Genomic DNA, 25086 nt, shown 5'->3' with positions numbered 1-25086 from the left:
TGGTCTTGGCATTGTAGTTCCTGACGTTTCGCCAGCAGCTGTGGCTGGCATCTTCAGAGGTGTAGATCTCCTCTGAAGATGCCAGCCACAGCTGCTGGCGAAACGTCAGGAACTACAATGCCAAGACCACGGCAATACAGCCCGAAAAACCCACAACAACCATCGTTCTCCGGCCGTGAAAGCCTTCGACAATACATCGATACTATGTTTTCACTGCAAAGTAATTTTCAGTTAAACAAAGACTGCTTGTGCCATACAGCAATATAAATTATTTCACCGGGACTGGAAAATATTGGAAACATTGGAAGTTTGAACAATGTGATAGTTACTAGGGAGCAGTTACTATAACTTGTAAGCACACTTAGCCAATCATCTTCTCACTTCAAGAATTTGAGGGGGTTGGAGTTCAGTCACTGGGAATATCCCAACAATGGTTTTGTTGATGTGAATATTGCATATGCAGCTAGACCATAATGCACTGTAATTATGGAACTCACAAGAAGTATAGTGCTTGGTTTGGGGGGGAAAGTATTGCCCACACCATTCAAGCATAGTTTTGCAGCTGTCAAGGGATAGTCATTTTTTAATGTTCATCATTGTTCTTCTGTGCAGTCCCTCATTGGGGACTGTGCATGTGCAGGCTAGTCAATCAGAGAAGTTTCTATCGGTTCCTTAAAGCTCTATTAGGGGCCACTTCTCCCGTTCATGTCGCAACCTGATTTCCTGCCTAAATGGTCAAGTGATATACAGGAGAAGCGACCTCCTTCTCTCAATTTTCTCTGAGCTGCCATGAGAAGAACTTGGCTCATGAGCTCTGGTTACTTTCTTTTAACTTAATGTGTTTTTCCTGGCTTTGAATTCATTTTTCAACTACGTCTTTAGCTTCATGTTAGTTATTTGGTCTTCTTCAGCTTGTTATGGTTTCGCTCTTTGGTGCATCTATGTCCTTCTGCCCAATGATCTCGGCTTGTCGAACTGTAAGGCTTAATGTCTCAAAAGGCCCTCTTCAAAAAATGTACCAAATGCAGTACAAAGATGACCCAAACTGACAAACATGAGCTCTGTTTACTGCGTTTGGGCACAGATCACGACATGGTGACATGTAAGTTCTGCCAAAAGTTTCCTCCCCAACACCAGGAATGAGAGGGCTCTCCGTTTGAAGACTGCTTTATGGTAGAGAGTACTAACAGGCTCCAAGATACTGGCAGTTAAGTCACGTACCATGCAAGGAATGCCAGTCCAGGGCCAGCTACATAGAGTCATCAAAGTCAGATCTGACGGGTAGGAAATCCTACTCTCCACGACTTATATTCGATCTGAGGCACGCCTTGGAATTGCCTGCTAAAAACCCAAAGAAGAGTGAGCATTCTGCAAAGTTCCATTCCAAATCATCTCATCAGAGTCGCTCTTCAGCTACACAGATAGAAAATGAGGCCATTATATTGGTCCCACCCAAAACTCCTTCTCCCCATTTAAATTCCCATGAACACTTGTTCTCAGATGGGGAATTGACACCCATGGCACCGTGTCCTACTCAGCACAACACACTAGTGATAGGGCTACATGAGACAGTTCTGTGCCCAGATCCAAGCACCATCACTGTGCAAGGTCCTTGTCTGCTTCATGTACCATCCCAACTTCAGATCCGAGAGAGTCGGGTCTGAGAAAAGCTGTTCCATAAGCTGGAGGGATATCAGTTCATGTCAGGCACTGCTGAATGTCAGGCACTGATGTAACATCGGATCTGAGTCAACAACAGCTACTCCTGCTGTTTACCTCCCCACCACCACCATTGTCAATGGCCTGAAGGCCCTGGGAAACATAGATCTCTACTGGATCCAGTAGATTCTACGTCTATGGGTAGATGATGGCTACCTGCACTGTCCCCTTCACAATTAAAGTTGCAGCAATACTCTCGAAGAGGATGAGACTATGATGACATGATCCAAGCCTGTATTTGAGACATCACCTGATGATATAGTGGGAACTAGACCTGGTTTGCCCTTATGAATGTTCTCCAAAAATCGTCCTGAGTGGCTAAGGTATTGGAGCTGGATGTGTCCTCATCTGATCATAAAACCAAAGACAAGATACTTAGCTGTCTATACAATGACTCAGCCTCAGTAGTGGTTTTTCCAATCTTGGAAGGGTTAGGAGACCTTATTAATGACATCTGGGAGAAACCAATAGCTATCTCAGCAATATCCTAAGATATAAAAGGCAAACCATGTTGCTGACGATTCACTTCCTCTCCCCAAGAATGCACGGACTGCTGGGCCTTCTTGCTGCCTCAGGACTTCTCCACCACTTTCTCCCTGTCCAGCTGATGCACAGGCCAAGGAGGCGATGGTGGAGTTCACCCACCTGCCCACCACTCAGCTGGGCAGGGAGAAAGCGGTCTCCCTCCCTGCGCGGCCTTCCTGCCTCCTCCGCTGGCTGCGGGTCTACGCTGTGCCTCTCTGCCATCTCTGCGGCCCTCAGAGGCCTGCTTGCAGAGTGGGCGGGCAGGTGCAGCACAGGGGGCTCCCTCTCCACGTGGCCTTCCTGCCACCTCTGGCAGCTGCAAGGCCTTGGCAGGGCCGTGCTGGTGTGGCCTTCCCCAAACTCCACTGCTAGAGCCTGTTGTATTTGTTTTTACAACGGGCTCTGTTGCCAGAGATACAATCATTTTTAGCCAACGGGGCCATTGAAAGAATTAATAATGCTGTTACACAATATGGGTTTTTCTCAAGGTTTTTCCTGGTTCTGCCATAAGATGGTGGACTCAGACCAAATTTAAATCTTAGGGATCTCAGGTTCTATCTCAGAGTGTCCAAATTTTGTATGATCACTCTTTCTGTTAGATGTTGATAGTTGGCTTGCTATCCTAGACCTCAAATATGCTTATTTTCATGCAGCAATCCATGAAGATCATTGGCAGTACTTCCAGTTTAAATACTGGGGTTCAGTGTTCCAATACACAGTCCTGCTTTTTGGCCTTTCTACAGCACCTGGAGTGTTTACAAATGTGTGGCACTGGTTGTAGCTCACTTGGGATCTCTGAGATGCTCTGTCTTCCCATACCTGGATAATTGGCTTTTTACAGCAGCATCCTCCAGAGAGCAATTGATCTGGCTTATTTTTCTTTAAAAAAGCATTTTTCAATCAGTTTGGTGCATCCAGAGGTTGCTAGACTTGCAGACTTATTGGCATCCACAACTGTGATTGTTTCGTGTGCCAGCTTGCACAAGCACACTCTGCAAAAATGATTTGTTCAAGTTTAAAGTTTGGTTATATTCTTCTAATCCCAGGTTTTTTATCCCGTGTACAGTCTCAAAATCACTCAAATGATGGGATGATAATTTGTTCAGATGAGTGCCTTTTAGTACTCATATTCCCCAAATAACTATTACTATGGATGCATCACTCCATGGATGGGGGGTGCACATTGCTGCAATATTGTGATACAGAATGAGTGGTCTGACATTGAAAAGACTTTACGTACTAATGTTCTAGAACTCAGAGCAATATGTTATGCCTTTGTATCTCTTACAGCTTTGCTCCAGGGCAAAAAAAGTGCAAGTGCAAACAGACAAAACTACAGCGATGTACTACCTCAATAGACATGGTGGCACTGTTATCACTGACTATTTTGCTGAGGCAGCTGCCATCTGGAATTCGGCGATTCACAATGATGTCTCTATTTATGCTATCCACATAGCTGGCTCAGACAACTTCAGAGCTGAAGTGTTAAGCAAAGTATTGAATTCCAACCACAAGTGGGCATTGAAGGATTTGTATGTACACCCTGCATTCCTGCAAAGGAGCATTCCTGATGTGGATCTGTTTGCAAAAGCGGCAGTACCAAGGCACAAATCCTTTGCTCCATGGCAAGGAGCAAGCCACAATCTATAGGAGATATCTTCTAAATGTGTGGACAGCCTATCTGTTTTATGCGTTCCCACCAATTGCATTGTTACCCAGAGTCATCTGCCAAATTGAGATGGACAACATAGATTGTATGCACGTAGCCCCTTTTTAGCCAAGGCAAATTTGCTTTCCAAAACTTCTCAAGCTATCCAAAGAGATGTGTATCTCTCTTCCCCAGGTTCCAGATACAATTCACAAGGGAGCAGTTCTTCATCAAAACCCTCATGTAATGCACCTAATGGTATTGCACATGCGTCCCTAACCATGATATTTTCTCAACAGGTCCAAAATGTTCTGTTGAGATCCATTCAGAAATTGTATGACTCTAAATGGAAATGTTTCACTACATGGGTTAAGGAAAGTGGGTTCACACCAGATAACTGCCCATTACCCATCATTTTTGAATGTTTGTATGACTTTAAATCACGTCTGGCTACCATGTCACTTAAAGTTCACTTGGCCATATCTGCTTTTCACATACATGTGGCGGGCAAGTCAGTTTTTTCCCATCACGTTTTGCCAGTTCTTTAAAGGAATGTTTAGTCTTTACCTTCCAATATCTCTAGTCATTCTGCAGTGGTCCCTGTCGTTGATGCTGTTCTGCCTATTGGTAGCACCATTTGAGCCACTGACCACATACATTTTAGAGGTACTTTCATTCAAAGTAGGTTTTCTAGTGGCAAATAAGTCAGCTAAAAGAGTCAGCAAGCTAGCAGCCCTCAGGCTGATTCACCATACGTTAAATTTCATGAGGGAAAGGTCATATTCTGACCCAGTTTATAATTCCTACCAAAGGTACTGTCCACTTCACAGGACATCATACTTCCCGTATGCTTTCTAAACCCACAGTCTAAGGCAGAAAGAATGTTACCCTCATCAGGTGTTAAGAGGGCACTCTTTTTATTTGCACAGAACAAGTTAATTTCATACAGATCCACATCTCTTTGTTTGTCACAGTGGCCCAAACAAGGGCAAACAAGTCTCTGCTCAGACTGTATCTAGGTGGATTGTGTCAACTATCCTGTTGGCATACCAGCAAAAAGCAGTCCAATGCCCTCTTCAACTGAGAGCACATTCTATAAGGTTTAAGGCATCGTCTTCAGCATTTCTTCATGGTGTTTCTCTCAGATATTTGTAAAGCAGCCACATGGTCCTCTGTGGACACTTTTGACAAACATTGTTGACGTTACTTCTAGACAAGATGCTGCAGTGGGTAGAGCAGTGTTACATTTTTTTAAAAAGACAATTGTTCTATGTTTGCACTAGGATGTTATAATTCTAGACAAGATGCTGCAGTAGATAGAACAGTGTTACATTCCCTGCTCACATTTTTTAAAAGAAAAGACAGTTCTATGTTTGCACGGGGACATTATGCATTATTTTACTTATGCATTGTTATGCAAATATTGACATAGTTTTATCAGTTTCTTACAGTTACTTGAAATTTCTTATTGCAGTGTTGTATGCACTTTAGTTCTTGTTGCATTCTGATTTAAAAAGTTTAAGATACTTTGGAAAGTTTCACCCAACCTCCTGTGTATGTAGTTTGGTAATCTCCCAATGTGGAACTGAACAGAAGAATGATGCTGAAAACAGGATTCTACTTACCTGTAACCATTGTTCGAGTTCTGTGCAGACAACATTCCCTCCCACCTGACCTGCTGTGAACACTCTGGTCTTAAGGGTCTAGTATGAGCTCACAGCATCTCAGGAGAACTAGTGTGTGTGTGTCGGGGGGTCACGTCTCTCATATATCACATGACTAGGAGGGAAAGCAGGTTGCTACATGATTAACAGAAGTGATTCCTAATGGAGTTTTATGGAAGCAATAGAAACTTTTGCGATTGGCCAGCTTGCGCATGCACAGTCTCCCATGTGACTGGAATGCCACATACTACCCAAGACTAGATCTACAGGATTAGGGATGCTTTAGAGTCTTAATAAATATGAAAACAATTATAAATTGTTGGTCTGATAATACATTCATAACACTATTTCCTTTGCAAATCTCTAGGCTTTTGTGGATTTCTTCTCTCGGGGTCTCAATGCAGAATACAAAAAACATGGTGTCATTGTGCAGGTGAGTAAATATTTTTCATCTCTGACTAACTCACCAAAAGTTATAGTGACAGTCAACTCATTTTGAAATGCAGCTACTCATCCAATGTCATTTGGCGGTGTGTGTGTGTGTGTGTGTTACTGTATTTAGATTTAAATCTTCTATTGTAAGCCACCTTGAACCACAAGTAAAGACTAGAGAAAATGTTTTTATAAATAAGAATAATTAAGAGACATAGATCCATTGAGGGGGAGTCCAGTTCAGCTTGTCATATTAACAGCTGGTGTAGTAGACTACTACACCTTTTATTATATCTCTGCAAGTCTCATAAGGCTGCTTGTAATTAAATGAGTATACACAACTAGACATGGGCATGAATCGAAATACAACTCAGATTTCGTGACGAATTGGGCACGTTTCGTGCTTCGCAAAAATGTGATTTGTGGAGCCATGTTTTTCACGTAATCCACGACTTTTTTGGCCGATTCGTAAGCTTTGTGGTTGATTCGTAACGCCAGACGGGCTGGTTCCAATCTATTGATTCCCTAGACAGCGGAGGCCAGGAAAGTCTGCAGACCTTTCGTTGCCCTGGAAACCCCAATCTTAGCTCTCAAAACCCTGATAGGCAGTTCTGTCTGCCAACTGGAGATCTCCCAGTTTGCCCTATGCAGCAAGGGGCAGGGGATTAGGCAACTGAAGAGATGACCTTTTGTAGCCATGGGAACACCAATTTCTTCCCTCCAAACCCTGATGGCTAGGTCTGTCTGCCAACCACCAGAGAGCTCCTGTTCTGCTCTACGTGAGCATTTCTTATTTAAGGCACAGCTCTCTCTGCCTCGTGGTTCAGTTCCAATATTACAGAAGGAGAGGGAGGAATTGTTGCTGGAATTGGGAGAGTGGATTTGAGAGCTTTGGGGAAGAGAGAGTAGAGTGGAGAGATTTTGGGAAGCATTTGGCTTTTTGGGAAGAGAGGGAGAGTGGATTTGGGAGATTGCGGGAAGGTCTTTTGGGTGAGGGTGCCTTTTCCCCTCCAAGTTCCAACCCAACTCCCCCATCCTTAGGCCTGTGCCTGGCTCTGGGGCCTAGCTTGACTGAGGCCTCTCTTATTTATTCTTTGCGTGTCTTTCTTTGGCATCTCTGGGTGAAGGGGGCCGTTGAAATGCCCCTGGTTCTGACTAATCACAAAACAAATCGTTTTGTGAAACAGGTCAATTTTGTGAAAATTTGTGGTTTGTGATTCGTGAAACATGTCAAAATACGAACCTCTTGTTTTGGTTTTTTTCCATTTCGTGCCCATGTCTATACCAACTTGTGTTACATAAATAACTGTAAAATGATGTCTTAAAAGGAATGCAGAAAACTACAGCGAGTGACTAATGTGACTTTATTGTGTCAAGTTCCACTTGTATAAATGTGGAAAACAATGTCAACTTTTCAAGCTTTTTATAGAGTTTACAACTTATAATTAGAGGCTTTCAACATCCATCCATTTTCATCAGGGCACTTTTTGAGGGTTTTTAAATTTATAAATTAACCAGTCATACTTATCTAGATACTTGAACAGTGCTTCAAGTAGGTAGAGACCCTTGCCTTGTGTGTGTATCCTAGTTTTGCTGTTTCCATTATTTGCAAAGGGACAATCCCATCTAATATTTTATATATAGTGACTGCTCTGCAATTCATTTTTTTTAATGTAAGTTAACAGAAAAACATAGCCTAGCTAAAGATAATGTTCAACACCTGCTTGTTGGCTTATCTTAGAAAGGATGAGTCTGTTGAGAAAGATGTCTTTCCCAGGGTACCTAAGGGCTTAGTTCATCTGAGGGTGCATAACAGCAAACCGAACTTGCAATAGCCCATGTTAGTGTCTGTGGCAGGGGGCTTGTGATGTAGGGTCTTTGGAACTCTTGTGCATATACAAAACAAGCAATGAGCTTTAACTAGCTTATATTCATCTTTGGACTGTGGCCCACACCTTACCTGGATATTGGTTCTTTTTCACTTAGGCAGGAAAGAGGGAGGCAAAAACATATTTAGCTCAGTTGTGTTCTTCAGTGGGTCATCCTTTGGTGCCACCCAGTGTTGCAGTTGAGCAATGCAACTTTAAAACAAACTGGTTTAGACAATGTCAGCACTGGCAATAAAAGGTAGGTCAGTGCTCATATCAAGTCATGTTTAATTTCATGGCTACCATTGTAATCTGCTTTTGCATATCATCTTGCATACTCAAACTAGGTAGTAACAAAACTGTTTTGTTTTTCCAGTAACTGGTTCAAAATAAGTGGTTAATTACAGCATTTGAAACGAACGCCCCAACGTGTTTAATACCTTTCCCATCACAATACCATTTTCAACAAGAATAAATTATGATCATGTAAAACAAAATCTGGAGTTATTTTACATATTTTGTATTCCTGTAGGCTTCTCTGTTCGAAGGATGAAGAAGCAACAGGCTGGGCAAAAATTGCATCTTTGAAGGGTGTGGGTTAAAAATGTTCATAAACTTAGTATTCTAATGTGTTCATTTTAGGTATACTTTGTAAGAGACCATTTATTTCCAGTCATAGTCCCAAAAAGTGGTCCAGAAGAATACCATGATTGATGGTATTGAAAGCCACCAAGAGCTTTTCTTAATAAGGCACTCTGATTCCTCTCTGGGAACAATTTATTTATTTATTGATAGGTCACCTTTCTCACTGAGACTCCAAGTGGCATGAAAAATCTCATTCTGTTTCCTTGTTTGGCTTTCTGATTGTAGTATATTGTTAAAATAGTTTTATTGACATTTCTTCAAAAATGGCTGGGGTCATGCTTTTAAAGTCTTTGGTAAAACAGTTAACTACATGTCAGCCTTCTCTTATGAAAGTCAATTTAACTTTTTAAATGTTATGAATTTATCATTTTGTTCCTATATCTCTTATTTCAGTGAGGTGCCTTTATATTGAACAGAGAGTTGGTCTATGAATTACTACCAAAAATTGTTCTGAGCAGTCAGGAATTCTTACTGAAGCTGCTAAGTAGCTATTAATAGATATTCCAGTTAGGTTTAAATTAAGGGCCTTAGAAACTCTTATGGAGTTCCCCTCATGGAGACTACTTACATGTCCTCCCTGCATTTGGTCAAAATAATTTTGTGTTTAAAATTTCTTGGGGAGCTGTTCGTTTTGCTGTTGTTTGTACTTGACACTTGTTGTGTTTTTAGTATTTTAATCTTTTAAAATGTTGTAACTTTGTAATATTGTAAACCCCCTGAGGCCTGATTAATAATTAAGAGGATATAAATTAAGTAATTAATTCCAACTGCTGAAAATATAAATTCCTGCTGTCTGGCAAGAAATCTGTGATATGTCAGTTATGGCTATTTAAGTGGATTTCTTGGGGAAAAATCTATATTTACAGACTTTGAACTCCCCAAATGATTTTTTTCTTTAAGGAACAGAGGGCATAAATAAATAAAGCTGTGTGTGTGTTTATAATTCAATATTTAGCACAACCTTTGTGATACCAAAGTTTGTCTTTTTTTTAAAAAAAATAAAGCTCTGTCTTTCCTTTTCAGAGTGTTCAACCATATCTTGTGATGACAAAAATGACTAAGCTTCGCAGACAGTCCTTCTTTGTAACTACTCCTGAAATATTCGTCAAGTATGCCCTCAATACAGTTGGTCTTGAGACCCAGACTTCTGGATGCCCAAGTCATTCTTTAGTGGTATGTGTTATATTCATACTTGATTGTACTTCTAATAGTAAAGCACCTGCCTGACCTCTGTCTGGATAATGGAAGCAGCACAGATATGTCCAGGCACAAAGAGGAAGGAGGTTTCAAGAAGAGTCTACCATCCATCCAAACAAGGGAAAAGAGGATTGCACAAGCATGATTTCCTCCTGCCATAGAATGCCAGGAGGAAAGTGGTTGGCTTGCTGCTTTCTTCTCTTCAGCCTTTAACTGGAAGGTAGAATAAATTGAGATCCCCAAACTTTCTCCAGAGGCAGGAAAAGCATCTCCCATCTCCCATGCGCGGCATTTCCCGCCAATGCGACATCCGGCAGCGGCGCCCCCTCACCCTCAGTTTCTTCTTTGCCGCCGACCGGTGAAGAGCTAGCTCGTCCGCTGCAAAAGAAGAAAGTGAAAGCGATTATTTTCTGCAGAGTGAGAGTGAATTTAACTCAGGCACGATGTCTGAGAAGGCTTTATTTAAAAGATGTGCTACTTGTTCCACCAAGATGACTAGAACTGATGGTCATTCGGTCTGTCTAGAATGCCTTGGAGAAACGCATAACGTTCCGAAATGCAAACATTGCCAGAAATTCACGCCTAAAGCCAGGGCTGAAAGGGCAGCAAGGCTACAGGCTATGTTGTGGAAGAGGGCGATGCGCGTGACCAATGGTTATGAGACCCCTTCAAAGCCCCCTTCTGTGAGCGGGAAGTCCTCCCGGAGCGCCTCCTCCACCGCCAGATCGGCTTCCCCAGGGCGCGGGCGAGAGGCTGCTTCTTCGTATCCGAGCGCAGTGGAAAAGTCAGCAGGCACACCTCGGATCCAACAGACTCCCAAGTCTCCCGCCACTCCAACTCCGAGGAGCACTTCGGATCCGACAACCTCCAAATCGGAACCGAAGAAGGCGGAACCGAGGCCATCGGATTCGAAGAGTTCAGAACCAGTCCGTTCCGGTCGGTCTTCGGGGGAGTCCACTTGATTGGATCCGAGAAACTCGGATCCGATGAAAGTAGCATCGGATCCGGGGTCTTCCGACCCAAAGGCACGTAAGCGGTCTGGAGGCGTCGAGCAGACGGAACCACCTCAGGCCAAGAAGAAATCTAAGCAGAAGCACTCTGTTTCTGTCCAGACAGACCTGGATTGGGATAGACCCAAGACACCTTCTCCTCGGATCCAATCTCCTTCTTATCAGCCGTCCTTCGACGAAGGAGAGCTCCGTGAGGTCCCTTGGGCTGGGTCTCCCTCTTGGGTGGAGCGCCACCATTTTCCCGAAGAGGGATTGCCTCACCTTTACCATCGTTCTTCTGGCAGGTTCGGTTCCGAATTTCTTCGCCCACACCAGGCCTACTCGACTACGTCAGCTCAGGAGGATTGGGAGTTTCCATTTAGCGAATATTCCCGTTATGGTTCTCCTCGACGTGAACACGTCTACCATCGGTCGGAGGCGGAGCGCGATCAGAGCCCAAGTCCCCCTTCGGATCCGTCACCCGACGAGATCATCATTGGTTCGGGCAGGATTTCACCAACAGAGGATTTCCGCCTATATGCGGAACAGATGATGAGAATGGCACGTTCCTTGGAGCTGGAGGTGTCGGTAGTGAACCCCAAGCCTAAGGACAAGATCCTACATCATATCTATTTGGGCAATCCGGCCTCTATTGCTTTCCCGATCATAGAGGGCCTAGAGGAAGTTATTACTTCTCTGTGTGAGAAACTTGCTTCCATTCACCCTACTTCACACTGGTTAGAAGCCCCTATAAGACCCGAGATGATGTGTGCATCTACCTCTTTTCCCATCCTCCTCCATCTTCACTGGTTGCTGAGGAGATGCAATCCCAGCAGAGGCAGGGCTCCCAGGCGGTCCCTGCGGATAAAGAGAGCAGAAAGTTAGACTCACTTGGGAAGAAGATCTACTCTTCTGCTGCCTTAACGGTGAAGATTGCTAACTATTTCTCCATTATGGGTGCCTACCAGATATTCCTCTGGAACCGGATCGCTCGACAAGCTTCCTGAAGACCCGAGGGTGCTTGCTAAGGTAATCATGGATGAGGCACTGTGTTTATCTAAACAGCAGATCAGTGCTGGTTGCAACACTTTGGAAACATCAGCCAGAGCCCTGGCCTCTTCTGTGGTTCTGTGATGGCAAGCTTGGCTCCGGACGACTGCACTGCCTCCTGAAACTCGGAGCAGGGTCGAAGATATGCCCTTCGAAGGGAAGACCCTATTCTCCAGCAAGACAGATGAATATCTGTTGCAGAAGCGTAAAGACCACCTGACAGCACGTTCATATGGCATCCTCCACGCGAGACCACCTCAGTACAACCGCCCTCCATACCGTTCTTCTTACTATTATTGTGGCAGGAACCAGAGATACCAGCCGTATCCTCCTCCTGGCTCTTTCAGACAGCCCCAACACCAGTCAGGCTCTTTCCAGCAGCGGTAATCCAACTACCGTCCACGACAAAATCGTCGGAGCCTAGTTAACAAGGAACCTGCTAATCAACCTAAGCAGTTCTGACTAACCGAGGATCAAGCTGTCGTCTTTGGTGACAGACTTGCTGAGTTTAGTTTATCCTGGGTTGATATTCAAGCTGACAGTTGGGTTGTTAACGTTATAAAGTTTGGTTATAAAATTGAGTTTGAAGTTTATCCAGAATTGTCTCTCCCTGATTTCATGCTCGATACCCCTTCCCAAAAGCTACATGCTGCTGTTTTGGCATTACAGCAGAAAGGGGCAATTACGGAGGTCCCACAAGGAGAGCCCTTTCGGGGGTTCTACTCCAGAATGTTTGTGGTTGACAAAAAGGATGGGGGAGTACGTCCTATTTTAGACCTTAGAGGTCTGAACAAGTCCGTGAGGCTCAAAAGGTTCAGGATGCTTACCCTTCACATGGTCCTTCAGTTGATGCCCAAGAACGCGTGGTTTGCCGTCCTAGACCTCAAGGACGCGTACTTACATATTTCTATACCCCCGGACCGTAGGAAGTTTCTGAGGTTAATTAGTAATGGGAAAATTTTCCAATACCAGGTCTTACCCTTTGGGCTATCTACTGCGCCCAGGGTTTTTACTAAATGCATGGCTCCGGTGGTAGCGTTCCTTAGTAGGCAAGGGTGCTCCATTTACCCTTATTTGGACGACTGGCTTTTAGCAGCCCCATCCTCAGACCTGCTCTGTGAGCACGTGGGACTTGTGGTACGTACTTGCTCACATTTGGGGCTCTTACTAAATTTTCAGAAGTCAACCCTGGTTCCTTCTCAAAGGGCCAGATTCATTGGCATGATTTTAGATGGGGTATTGAACAAAGGATTTTTGCCTCACGAGCGCGCTTAACGTATTAGGCGCATGGCAGCCCTTTTTTCTAGATGTCGTTTCCAATCAGCGTCTGCAATTCAGACTTTATTGGGCCTGATGGCCTCGGCCACAGCTGTGACCCCGATGGCTAGGCTGCACATGCGACCACTTCAATTGTGGTTTCTCTCAGTCCATGATTTTCAGGCAGCCTGTCAGAATAGGAAGTACTCTATCCCTAGGAAGGTGATTCATTCTCTTTATTGATGGCTCTCTGAGGGTAATCTCTTTAAAGGGGTTGCCTTTGGGTCAGTTCAGTGTCAGGCTACCATATCTACTGATGCTAGTACCATTGGTTGGGGTGCTCAGTGTGGCCCCCTTAGAGCACATGGGACGTGGACTGACCAGGATAGGGATCTCCATATTAACATGTTGGAACTGTTGGCCATTTGCTTTGCCCTTATCGCATTCGCAGATACTCTACGACACAGGACAGTACAAATTCTTACAGACAATTACACGGCCATGTTTTACTTGAACAAACAGGGAGGCACCACCTCTTGGGCCCATTGCGAGGAAGCAATGCGGATTTGGGAATGGGCCATAGACAGGGACATCTCCTTGCAGGTGGTTCACATTCCCAGAACCTCGAATGTGATCGCAGACATGCTGAGCCGTATGACTTCTGACAACCATGAGTGGACAATCACGGACTCCCAGTTGAATGGGTTATTCCGGGAGTGGGGTTTTCCCAAGGTGGATCTGTTTGCTTAAGAAAGCAACAAGAAGGCCCCACAGTTCTGCTCCAGGGAAGGTTTAGGGCAGCATTCACTGGGGGACGCTTTTCAGATCACTTGGACAGGGCGTCTCTTTTATGCATTTCCCCCATTTCCCCTGATCTCCAGAGCAATAAGCAAGATCCATCGGGACGGGACGCATGTGATTCTAGTGACTCCTTTTTGGCCATGTCAGCCGTGGTTTCATCTCGTGATGCAGCTTTCTCAGGGGTTATCTTATCAGTTCGATCAGGTCCCGGATCTCCTTTCCTACAAAGGAGTTCTGTATCACAATTTACCCAAACTGAGGCTGACAGTGTGGCTTATTCAGGGCCACCAGGGTTGTCCGACAGAGTAGCGGAAATTCTGGTTAATGGAAGACGGGATAGCACCCACAAGTCCTACGCGGCTAAGTGGAGGCGTTTTGAGACTTGGGCCTCTGATAAGGGGTTGGATGTTTGGAACTTCCAACTAGGTGCCATTTTTGATTTCCTGTTGAGCCTTAAAGATCAGGGTCTGTCGAATTCTTCAGTTAAGGTTTACCTAGCGGCCATTTCTGCATTTCATTCAAAGATTGATGGCAGAACGGTCTTCTCCCATAGTTTATCTAAGTCTTTTATCAAGGGGTTACAGAATATGTTTCCCCTGGTTAGAGAGATTGTTCCTCAGTGGTCCCTTAAGTTGGTGCTGGCTGCACTGATGAAGGCCCCCTTTGAGGCTTTAGCCTCCTGTGGTTTGAAGTTTTTATCCTTTAAGGTTTCTTTCTTAGTGGCTATTACGTCGGCCCGCAGAGTTAGTGAATTAGCGGCCCTTAGGCACAACCCTCCTTCCATTAAGGTTCACCCTAACAAGGTGGTCCTCAGGCCAGACCTTATGTTTCGTCCAAAAGTCTCTACTCAGTTCCACGCTTCCCAGGACATTGTCCTGCCTGTATTCTTTCCCTCTCCAACAGATAATGCTGAACGGGCCCTGCACTCGCTTGATGTGCGTAGGGTGATATTTTTCTATCTTCAGAGAACTAGTCAGTTTAGGAAGGTTAATCAATTATTTGTTTGTTATGCTGGCCCTCGTATGGGGAAGGCGGCCACAATCTATATCTAGGTGGGTTAAGATGGCTAAGAAAAAGGAGAAGGGGAGAAATTACTTCCTCAAAAGCACTACTTAACAAAGACAAAGGAAGTATGCCAATATGTACAAATACAACTATATTACTTATACAGCACTAATGGCTACTCAATACATCAACAGTCAGTCCAGTACACATGTATAAAGAGAGAAGAAAGTCCCAATACAATATCCAGAATAAGCCTCCCAGGCTTTGCTCACGACGCCAGACGATGACGGTGCCAGCCAATACCAGGGTGAGCTGGATGGTGGCATCCAAGATTGCTGAAGGGAAAGGTGGCGACGAGCTACACCGGTTTTATTCCTTTCTGCTCGTTTCAGAGGGGGTCCTTCGTCAGGCCACCAATATCAATTAGTCAGGCAAATTCGTGTCAGTAGTCATATACAAAACAATTTTTGTCAATTTCCATGTAAGGGTGACCCTCACCCTCACCCTTACATGGAAATTGACAAAAATTGTTTTGTATATGACTACTGACACGAATTTGCCTGACTAATTGATATTGGTGGCCTGACGAAGGACCCCCTCTGAAACGAGCAGAAAGGAATAAAACCGGTGTAGCTCGTCGCCACCTTTCCCTTCAGCAATCTTGGATGCCACCATCCAGCTCACCCTGGTATTGGCTGGCACCGTCATCGTCTGGCGTCGTGAGCAAAGCCTGGGAGGCTTATTCTGGATATTGTATTGGGACTTTCTTCTCTCTTTATACATGTGTACTGGACTGACTGTTGATGTATTGAGTAGCCATTAGTGCTGTATAAGTAATATAGTTGTATTTGTACATATTGGCATACTTCCTTTGTCTTTGTTAAGTAGGGTTAAGATGGCTGTCAAAACCTGCTATATGCAGACTAACGTAGATTGCCCTCTAGAGATTCGAGCCCATTCGACCAGGGCACAGGCTTCTTCTGCGGCCTTCTTGAGAGGGATTCCTATCCGAGACATCTGCAGGGCGGCTACTTGGTCTTCCTCTGAGACGTTCACCAAGCACTACACCCTGGATATGTTGGAGCGCAAAGAGGCTGCTGTGGGTCACGCTGTACTTCAGTCACTTTTTCAGTGAGGAAGCATACCCACCTCCAAGGTAAGCGGCTTGTGAGTCTCCCATGTGGGACTGCACAGAAGACGGACAATGAAAACAGAGTTTCGCTTACCGTAACTGCTGTTCATTGACGTCTTCTGTGCAGGCACACAAACCCTCCCTCCTGCCCCACTATGTTTTCCTCCTGGAGTTTTTTCTGGGTAGTCGGCAGCACAGGAGAAGCTGAGGGTGAGGGCGCCGCCGCCAGATGTCGCATTGGCGGGAAATGCCGTGCATGCGCAGTCAGTGGACGAGCGCCCCCTAGTGGACATTTAGCTAGAGAAAAGAATTCCAGTCGGCAGGCCTGTGCATGCGCAGTCCCATGTGTGCCTGCACAGAAGACGTCAATGAACAGCAATTATGGTAAGCGAAACTCTGTTTTCTTAATTTTGTTAGGATAAAAATTGCACCACTAGGCTGATTTATGGAATTTAAAAGTATAAATGCTTTAACTTCAAATAAAATCATAAATATACCCAATACTAGAAACACAGCTGAAAACTACCATGTCATATTCTACCTAAGCGCATCTTAGTTTTTGCTATCTGAAGTAGGAAAAAATAAAAGCTGAAAATAGAAACCACATGTTCTGTAATAAAAAGGTTTATTTGAATGTAGAAATAGTCAGTGCAATCACAGTATATCAGCAGGTGTGGATACTGAATGAAACAATGATGAAAACACTGACTTCTTCTATAGTGTTCTCATCATATACACAGTGTCGTGGACAACAGTCATTATTAAACAATAAACGTATTTGAAAATGTTGTATTGGTATGTACAAATTATTGCAGTCATTTCTTACATAAATGTTCATACTTAAGAATAGGATGCCTTTTTGGCCAAAGTGCAAAAAAAAAATTAGCTAGCTCTACTTGTGAAGACACTGCTAACAAACAAAATGCAGTGGGGGAAGTGAAAGGGTGTACTTGGTCAAAGATGGTTGGAACAAGTGAAGCCCCAGAGGCATTGCTAGCATCTCAGGAATTTGCCTTGGCCTTAGCTGGGGGCTGTGCAGTCTGGGAGGTGACCATAGGCATAAGCCATGCCTATTGTATTCTCTTAGGTTACCGGCCTCAGCAGTGCTGCCAGTGTTTTGGTTGTATCGGGTGAAGATATGGCCCTCTTAGGAAAGAAAAGCATGACTTTTAAGCTTCTTTGAAAGTGGTGTGGGGATTTTTTAAAACTTGGTTTTATTTAAAGATGTTCTTATGTTCAGTAACTGGATAACAAGTGTTTTCCCTCCTGTGTCTCCTAGGCCTGGTATAGCAGAACTATACCCAAGTGGTATCGCACAAAGCTCTTGGTTGACATGTGCTTGAAAGCAAGAGCCCATAATTTGAAGAAACTAAAGGAGAACTGAGCTTCATCATCTTGACAAGATCCACATTCAAGCACCAAATACTTTGTCATATCTTACATTCTTTGAACAGTGTGATCTTTTTTTAAGAATCAGAGACCAACATGAGGCAAGAGAAAGCTGAGTGAAAGGAAGAGGGAAAAGGCCAGACTCAACCTGTAAACTTTTTTTTTTGCCCCTTTGTTTTAAAATGTACTTTGTTAGATAAAACCTGAGATAATGTGCTAACTTTATTTTAATGCACTTACACTGGCAAACTTTGTCAATGTGAGAATTTTGTTGAAAGCAGTACTTGGTCACCATACACTGTTTATAGTTGTCAGAATGAAATATACATTGTTTTCAGAAATAAGAATCTATTAATATTTTTACCTAATCCTTACGAGAAATTGCACTTTGGTAATTATTTGTGAATTTGGACTAGTCCTGTTTCATATCATATGGTGGCTGCAAGATCTTTGCCTTGTCAGTGTTGAGCCCAACCTGTGATGGATGTCTTCAGATGTCCCACACCCATGTGGATGTCTCCTTTGGGCAATTTGGAGGTGAGAAAGAAGGAAAACCGTCATTTTACAGTGCAATCCTATGCAGTTACTCCAGTCTAAGCCCACTGAAATTAATGGGATCAGACTGGAGTAACTGTTTAGGCTTGCACCAATCTACCTTTATTGAAATAGGGTTGAGTAAATATAAGGGAAGGATGCTTTTATTTCAATTACCTTGTGGTATAATATGAACTGCAAAAACCTAATACAATATTCTTTGTACATGCAGCCACAGCCCAACTCATCTTCAGAGAACATAGGATTGTAAATGTGACAGTTGCAATATATGTAATTCGAGGGAAAAGTCTTAATGTAATAGCTATGTAGATCTAATATACTGGCAAAACTACTGTTATTAAATCTAATCATTTTAATAAAATGATCCATACGGGTTATACCAAAGGGTTGGAGAGAGATGATACAGCCTGCAGTAACATATTACCACTCTATGCTTGGTAATTGCCCTATAAATTATTGTCTATACCAGAAATGTGATTGAAGTTAAATTCTGGAGATTTGTGTTACAGGCATAATGAAAAGTATTTGTGAGGAAAAAACATATTTTTGCCTGTCTTTAAGTGCAAAATTAAGAATATCTTTGTTTCATCTGTTCAGACTAGATGTTTGAGTGTAAATAAAATGAAAATCTGATGGTTTAGATCTTTCCCTGCATCCCCCCTGCTGCTGGAGGAAAGGGAAGACTCTGCTAGCTTCTTCCACAAGCTTTTCCTTGGGGATCAAACCCTATTAGTTTAAATACTTATTTGCAGGAAATAACTTCTATTACCATATTCCGTACCAAATGAAATTGGTGTTAAAAGCAAAAAACAAAACAAAAATCCTTGGGCAATGTTATCAATTGAGGCTTATGGTAGCATAATATTAGTAAACTTTGAGTGAGTATAAGAGTATAGAAAGCAGAAGTTTCCCACTCCCCAACTACTGCACTAAATTTTGGTCTTTCTTGAAATACATTGCCTTTTCAAGTTGTATGTGCACAGAAAAATCAATCTTACCATTTGAGCACATTTGTTAATACTACAAAAGCATCTTGATTTCTTTTGTTGCCCTTGGCGGAATAATGGAAGGCTCCAATTTGAGAGTTAAAGTGTGTTTAAATGTTACTGTACATAGAAGATAAATGAAAACCGATGTGATGGTGCTGATCAGGTATGGGAAATGAGTGTTTTCCAGGAAATATGCTTTTGAGCTTTTGGTATTTGAAAGGGCAGATTTTGGCCACAATAGTTACACTACAACTATTTTGAAGTGGTGGAAAGGGGCTTTGAAATAACTGGCATGCATATGCTTACAGAGTGCTTTTTCTAACCCTTTACTGTAAAACTGAAATTTAAAATAAACAGTTCTCTGAATGTTTAATGGCTTCCTCATTATTGCAAACCTTTTGCACGATTGACCCATATTATATCTATAGTGGAAATTGTCTTTGGAACTCGAGTTTTCTCAGACATAAAACAAAAACTTCAACAAGTTGTGCTTTAGTTTAACATGAGCTACTTAAAAGAAATGCACCTTTTTGTTTTTGTTCCTGTTCCTCATCCATGTGAGACTTTGAGTATCTAGCATGTCTAATGAACTGGCCTCAGTTGCACAAGGAGCATGTAAAAGTTAGACTGATATAAAGTCAACGCAGATTTCTAATTCTCAATTTACATCAAGTTTTGGTGAATGGTAAAATATTTTTTAATTATCTTCGCTAGCACTTAAAAGCAGAGAAAGATTATTTTATTTTTATTTGTTGGATTTATATTCTGCCCTCCCTGCCAGCAGGCTCAGGGTGGGTCACAACATCATAAAACCAAAGTTTAAATACAATAAATAAATAACAGTTAAAATCATAAAACAATAATATCAACAGACTCATTGGACAGTGGAGCAGAACAAAGTCTTACAGGATTTTGTTACCAAGAAACTACATTCTACATATATAGGCATCCCCCCACATATGTGATACTTAGGTTTCAGAATCTTAAGCCTATGTATACATGAATGCGTGTTGAAGTTATATTTTACTCCTCCTAAAGGAAAAGGCACCTTAGTCCAAATAGATTGTTTTTTTATTGGCTAAAGAAGTGGGGGAGGGCAGAGAGGCAGTTCCAATGGCACTCACTTATTACTGGTAATCCCTTAGTTTCAGTAAGAATTAGGGCACCCAAACTATGTCTCCCATGTCTAGACCAGAAGAATTCATGTAGGGAAAGGAAGAATATTTTGTAAATGGACATAAGTTAGCTAAATATTCCTAACTCTAAACATTAAACACAAAATTTAACAATAAAGATGGGTGTACACCAGGGAAAAAGTTTAACAGTGTCTCTCTTCTCTCCAGCACATAGGCAGGGAAAAGAGGGTTCAGCTTTCTGCTCCTAAAGCTGATGATTGGAAAAAGATTTATTTTTGTTCATTTAGCAGAAGGAGAACTTACTTTCCCCTTCATCAGCACATTCAGTGTCCCTCACCCAAATGCAAGTTGGCACCAGCATGCCTATCCTCTGCTATAGAGGGTATTTTATTTATTATTTTATTTATTTTTTCAATTTATATACCGCCCATCCCCAGGGGCTCTGGGCGGTGAACAGTTAAAATCAATAAAAACAAAAACTAAAATCAATACACAAATAAACAAATTAACAAGGTGCAGTGGTGGGGAGAACCTTCCCCACCCCAAAGGTGGGAGGCCGACATGGCATCGCCCCCTTCAATCACCAAACGCCTGGCGGAACAGCTCTGTCTTACAGGCCCGGCGGAACGATAATATGTCCCGCTGGGCCCGGGTTTCCATTGACAGAGCGTTCCACCAGGCTGGGGCCAGGACTGAAAAGGCCCTGGCCCTGGTTGAAGCGAGGCGGGCTTCCTTAGGGCCGGGGACCACAAGTAAATATTTATTCGCTGATCGAAGCGATCTCTGGGGAACGTACAGGGAGAGGCGGTCCCGAAGATATGCCGGTCCCAACCCACTCAGGGCTTTAAAGGTAAGAACCAACACTTTGAACCTGATTCGGAATTCAACCGGAAGCCAGTGCAGCTGGCGCAGGACAGGTGTGATGTGTGACTGGTAAGGTATACCAGTCAGGACCCGTGCCGCCGCATTCTGTTATCTGTTAACAGAGATTCATCTTCGTTCTTCTGTGCCTCCACACATGGGGACTGCGCAGGCGCAGGCCAGCCGCCGGAGAATTTTCTAGAGCTTCCATGGCTCCGAAGGGGCCGTTTGTCGCGCGCCTCAGCGACCGTTTTCCCGCCCAAACGGTCACGTGATCCTTCAGCGACCAACGGCCCCTTCCCTCAGTTCTCTTCTTGCCGCCGCTTGGAGAGAACGTGAGCTTCGTTGCTCTGTGCTTTTGTGCTTCGTGCTTTATTCTGACTGATTGCTTGGCTTTTGACTTCGGACTTCGTGACCTCGACTATTCTTCGGATCTCGTTTTGGACTTTGTTGTGGACTCGGTAATTTGACTCGGACTGTTTTGACCTTCCTTTCGCGTGCCCCTGAAGATGGCCTCTAAGGCTCTCTTCAAGCATTGCCTGCAATGCCACACAAAAATGGCCAAGACCGATGGCCATGAACTGTGCCTGTTCTGTTTGGGGGAGACCCATAATGTGACGGCCTGTAAGATTTGCCAGGGCTTCACCAGCAAGGCCCGGCAGGAGCGCAAGGCCCGACTAAACTCCTCCCTGTGGCAGAAGGTCATGTCCGGAGGTGCTCCATTGCCCTCCTCCAAGGCCGGCCCAAGCCCCTCTGCCGAACGGCATTCGAGAGCTGGCTCAGTGGCCTCCGCGAGGTCGGGGTCGAAACCACGTCCCCCGAGTGCCTCGGCGTCGAGAGCGGCCTCCCCAGCACAGGGTCCGGCGCGGCCGCCCCGCAGCGCGTCATCCACCAGGTCGGATCCGAGACCGACATCGGAACCGAGGATCCTGGTGCCGAGTCCCCGGTCGGAACCGACGACCGGTTCGATCCCTATAAAATCTAAGAGGTCGAAACCGAGGTCCCCTTCGAAGGCGAGGAGCGCGTCGGTTCCGAGGTCTTCTTCGGAACCGGCAAAGAAGAAGAAGAAGACCAAGCATCACCGGTCGCCGCGTCCCGCTCCTCAAGAGAAGGTCATCGTGCTTCCTCACACGCCTTCCCCTCATCTGGGCTCCCCGGAGCCAGAAGACATCTCCGTGCCGGTGCCGGATCCGATGGCCTTCGAGACGGTGCCCGCGGAATTCTCGTCGGGGCCGGAGCCGAGCCCGCGCCGTCGGAGCCGACCATCGCTTCCCCTTCGGTCGCCGAGGCTGGAACCGAGCCCGTCTCCTCGTCGGAGCCGTCCGTCGCCTGTCCGTCCGTCTCCACCTCCGGTCGGTCGTGAGCGGCATGGTTCCGGGGACAGTGTCCGATCGGTCCGGTCCACTGCGTCCCGGCATCGACAGGCTTCCTACCTCCCCTCGCCATACCGTTGCCAGTGGGAAGGGGCACCTGCAGGCTTCTCCGTGTCGGAACCGAGGCCTTCGACATCGAGGTCGGCGTGGGCTCCCCCTCCGCTCCAGGTTCCGGAATCCCAGCTCGGTTCCGATGAGGAGGATGTGGAGAGCTTTGGCGGCTACCAGTCGGAGTCCTGGTCCGAACCATCGCCAGCTGAGGAGCTAGTGCCATCTGCGGACTCCCCATTCGAGGACCTCCGCATCTACGCCGACCAGATGGCAAGAATGGCCAAGGCTCTCGAGATGGACATCTCTTCAGCAGCCCCGAAGACCAAGGACAAGCTCCTCAAACGTATTTACGGGGATAATCCGGCGTACGTTGGGTTTCCAATGCTCGAGGGTATTGAGGAAATCGTGGAGAAGGTATGGCAGGTGCCCTGTGATCAGCCTCCAACATCCAAGAGGATTGAGCAGCTCTACAAGATCAAGCAGGGTACCTGGCCGGCACTGGTGAAACACCCTCCACCTTCCTCCTTGGTCACGGAGGAATTCAACCCCCGACGGTCGGGTCACTCCTCGGTGCCTGCCGATAAAGAGGGCAAGAAGCTGGATGCCATGGGCAGGCGCCAGTACATCGTCGCTTCGCTGGGTCTGAGGATTGCCAACTACCAGACCATCATGGCAGGGTACCAGCTGTACCTCTGGGAGAAGTTGGCATCCTATACCCGGGACCTTCCACCGGAGCAGAAGGCCGTGGTGTCCCTGCTGCAGACAGAGGCTGTGAGGCTGTCTAAGCAGCAGATGAACGCTGGGAGCCACGCTGCTGACACTGCTGCTCGGGGGATGGCTTCGGCGGTGGTCCTCAGGCGCCACTCCTGGTTGCGGTCTACGGCCCTGTCCCAGGAGGTGCGTTCCAGGGTGGAGAGCATGCCCTTTGAAGGGGACTCGCTGTTCTCCAAATCGACCGACGAGACCCTGAAAAAGAAAAAAGAGGACAGGCAGACGGCGCGGTCCTTGGGTCTGGCTCCAGCGGACAAGCCCTCCTCCAGGCCACGGTACGCTCCCCGGTCCGGCCCTTACCACTACCAGGGCAGATACCAACATCAGCGGCCGGGCTACCAACCGTATCCTGCCTACCAGCAGCGGCCATACCCTCCCGCACAACAGCAGAGGAGGCGTCGGCCCTTCAAGCCTCGCCCGTCACAACAACCGGCCCAGCAGAAAGATCAGCAGGGCGCCGGGAGGCAGTACTGACGGGTCACGCCAGCCGTATCCCCGAACTTTTCGGACAGACTTAGTCCACTCCTCTCTGAGTGGGAGTCAATAACATCTGACTCATGGGTCTTAACTATTGTTGAACTGGGATACGGGCTGGAGTTTGTTGAGCTGCCCAGATGCAGTTCACCCCTGACAGCTGTCAATAACACTATGGCCGAGCTGGATGCGGAAATCGTGTCGCTCTTGGCCAAGGGTGCTGTGGAAGAATTGCCCTATGAGGACTCTGTAAAGGGTTTCTTCTCTAGGTTCTTCCTGGTCCCTAAGAAGGATGGGGGCTTACGTCCCATTTTAGATCTGAGGGGCCTTAATGCCTTCCTCAAGGTGACCAAATTCAAAATGGTTACGTTGGCGGCTGTGATCGCCTTGCTGAAACAGGGAGATTGGTTTGCGGTTCTTGACTTAAAAGACGCATACTTTCACGTGGGCATACGGAAGGAGCACAGGAAGTACCTGAGCTTTGTTTACCGGCAAAGGGTTTTCCGGTATAAGGTGCTCCCCTTTGGCCTGTCCACTGCCCCACGAGTGTTCACTAAATGTGTGGCCCCTGTGGTTTCCTTCCTACGGGAAGACGGCTGTACCATCTTTCCGTACCTTGATGACTGGCTCATCGTGGCTGAATCGGAATCTAGGCTGGTGCAGGACATTGGCTTGGTACTTAGCACTTGCCAACGCCTGGGGCTCCTGGTGAACTTGGAGAAGTCCAAGCTGGTGCCCAACTGCAAGGTGTCCTACATTGGTGCGCTGTTAGACTCTGTGGAGGGTAAGGCCCTGCTCCCCTTGGAGAGGGCTCGGTCCCTAAGGGGTCTAGTGTCCATGTTTAAAAGGAACCGATTCCAGTCTGTGCGCTCTGTCCAGTGCTTACTAGGGCATATGGCAGCGGCCACCTCTGTGGTGCCTTTCGCTAGGCTGCGTATGCGCCCTCTCCAGAACTGGTTTGTGCGGAGGTACGATGCTCTGCTGCACCCTCCGTCCCTCAAATTCTCTATCCCGAGGGTCATCCTCTCCTCCTTGGACTGGTGGCTGTCTGATGACAACTTGTTTAGAGGGACCCCTTTTGGGTATCAACACCATGACATCACGGTTACCACTGATGCCTCTCTGTTGGGATGGGGGGCTTACTGTGGTGATGTGTCTGTGCAAGATGTCTGGTCTGACAGGGAAAAGACCCTCCATATCAATGTGCTTGAACTAAGGGCCATTCGTTTTGCACTTGTGTCTCTTACAGCACTGCTGAGAAATCGTCAGGTCTTGGTGCAGACGGACAACACGACTGCCATGTACTACGTGAATCAGCAGGGGGGCACAGTGTCCATGGCCCTGTGCCGGGAAGCCACACTCACTTGGCAGTGGGCTATCAAGAACGGCGTGTCGCTCCGTGCTATACACGTGGCTGGGTCAGACAATGCCCGGGCAGATGCCCTCAGCAGGGCCCCTTTACTAGACCACGAGTGGGAACTGAACGGAGAGTGCGTTGGGCCGATCTTCCGGATGTGGGGACATCCGGTGATAGACGTGTTCGCCACTGCGGCGA

At 45.7% G+C, this 25086-nt stretch overlaps 1 protein-coding gene across 1 annotated transcript in view; it reads left to right on the top strand.

Moving 5' to 3' along the window:
* Positions 1-19238, top strand: part of HSD17B12 (hydroxysteroid 17-beta dehydrogenase 12) — a 108828-nt gene extending 89590 nt beyond the window's left edge. The window contains exons 9-11 of the mRNA XM_054970500.1: positions 5924-5989; positions 9525-9674; positions 17212-19238. Coding sequence (XP_054826475.1) covers positions 5924-5989; positions 9525-9674; positions 17212-17316 — 321 coding nt within the window. The 3' untranslated portion in view covers positions 17317-19238. The remainder of the gene's footprint in view (positions 1-5923; positions 5990-9524; positions 9675-17211) is intronic.
* The last annotated feature ends 5848 nt before the right edge of the window (positions 19239-25086 follow it).

Source organism: Eublepharis macularius, chromosome 2, assembly GCF_028583425.1.
Source record: "Eublepharis macularius isolate TG4126 chromosome 2, MPM_Emac_v1.0, whole genome shotgun sequence".
NCBI classification, from domain to species: Eukaryota; Metazoa; Chordata; class Lepidosauria; order Squamata; family Eublepharidae; genus Eublepharis; species Eublepharis macularius.
Note: the sequence above shows the minus strand (reverse complement) of the source record. Positions and strands in the feature narration are given on the sequence as shown.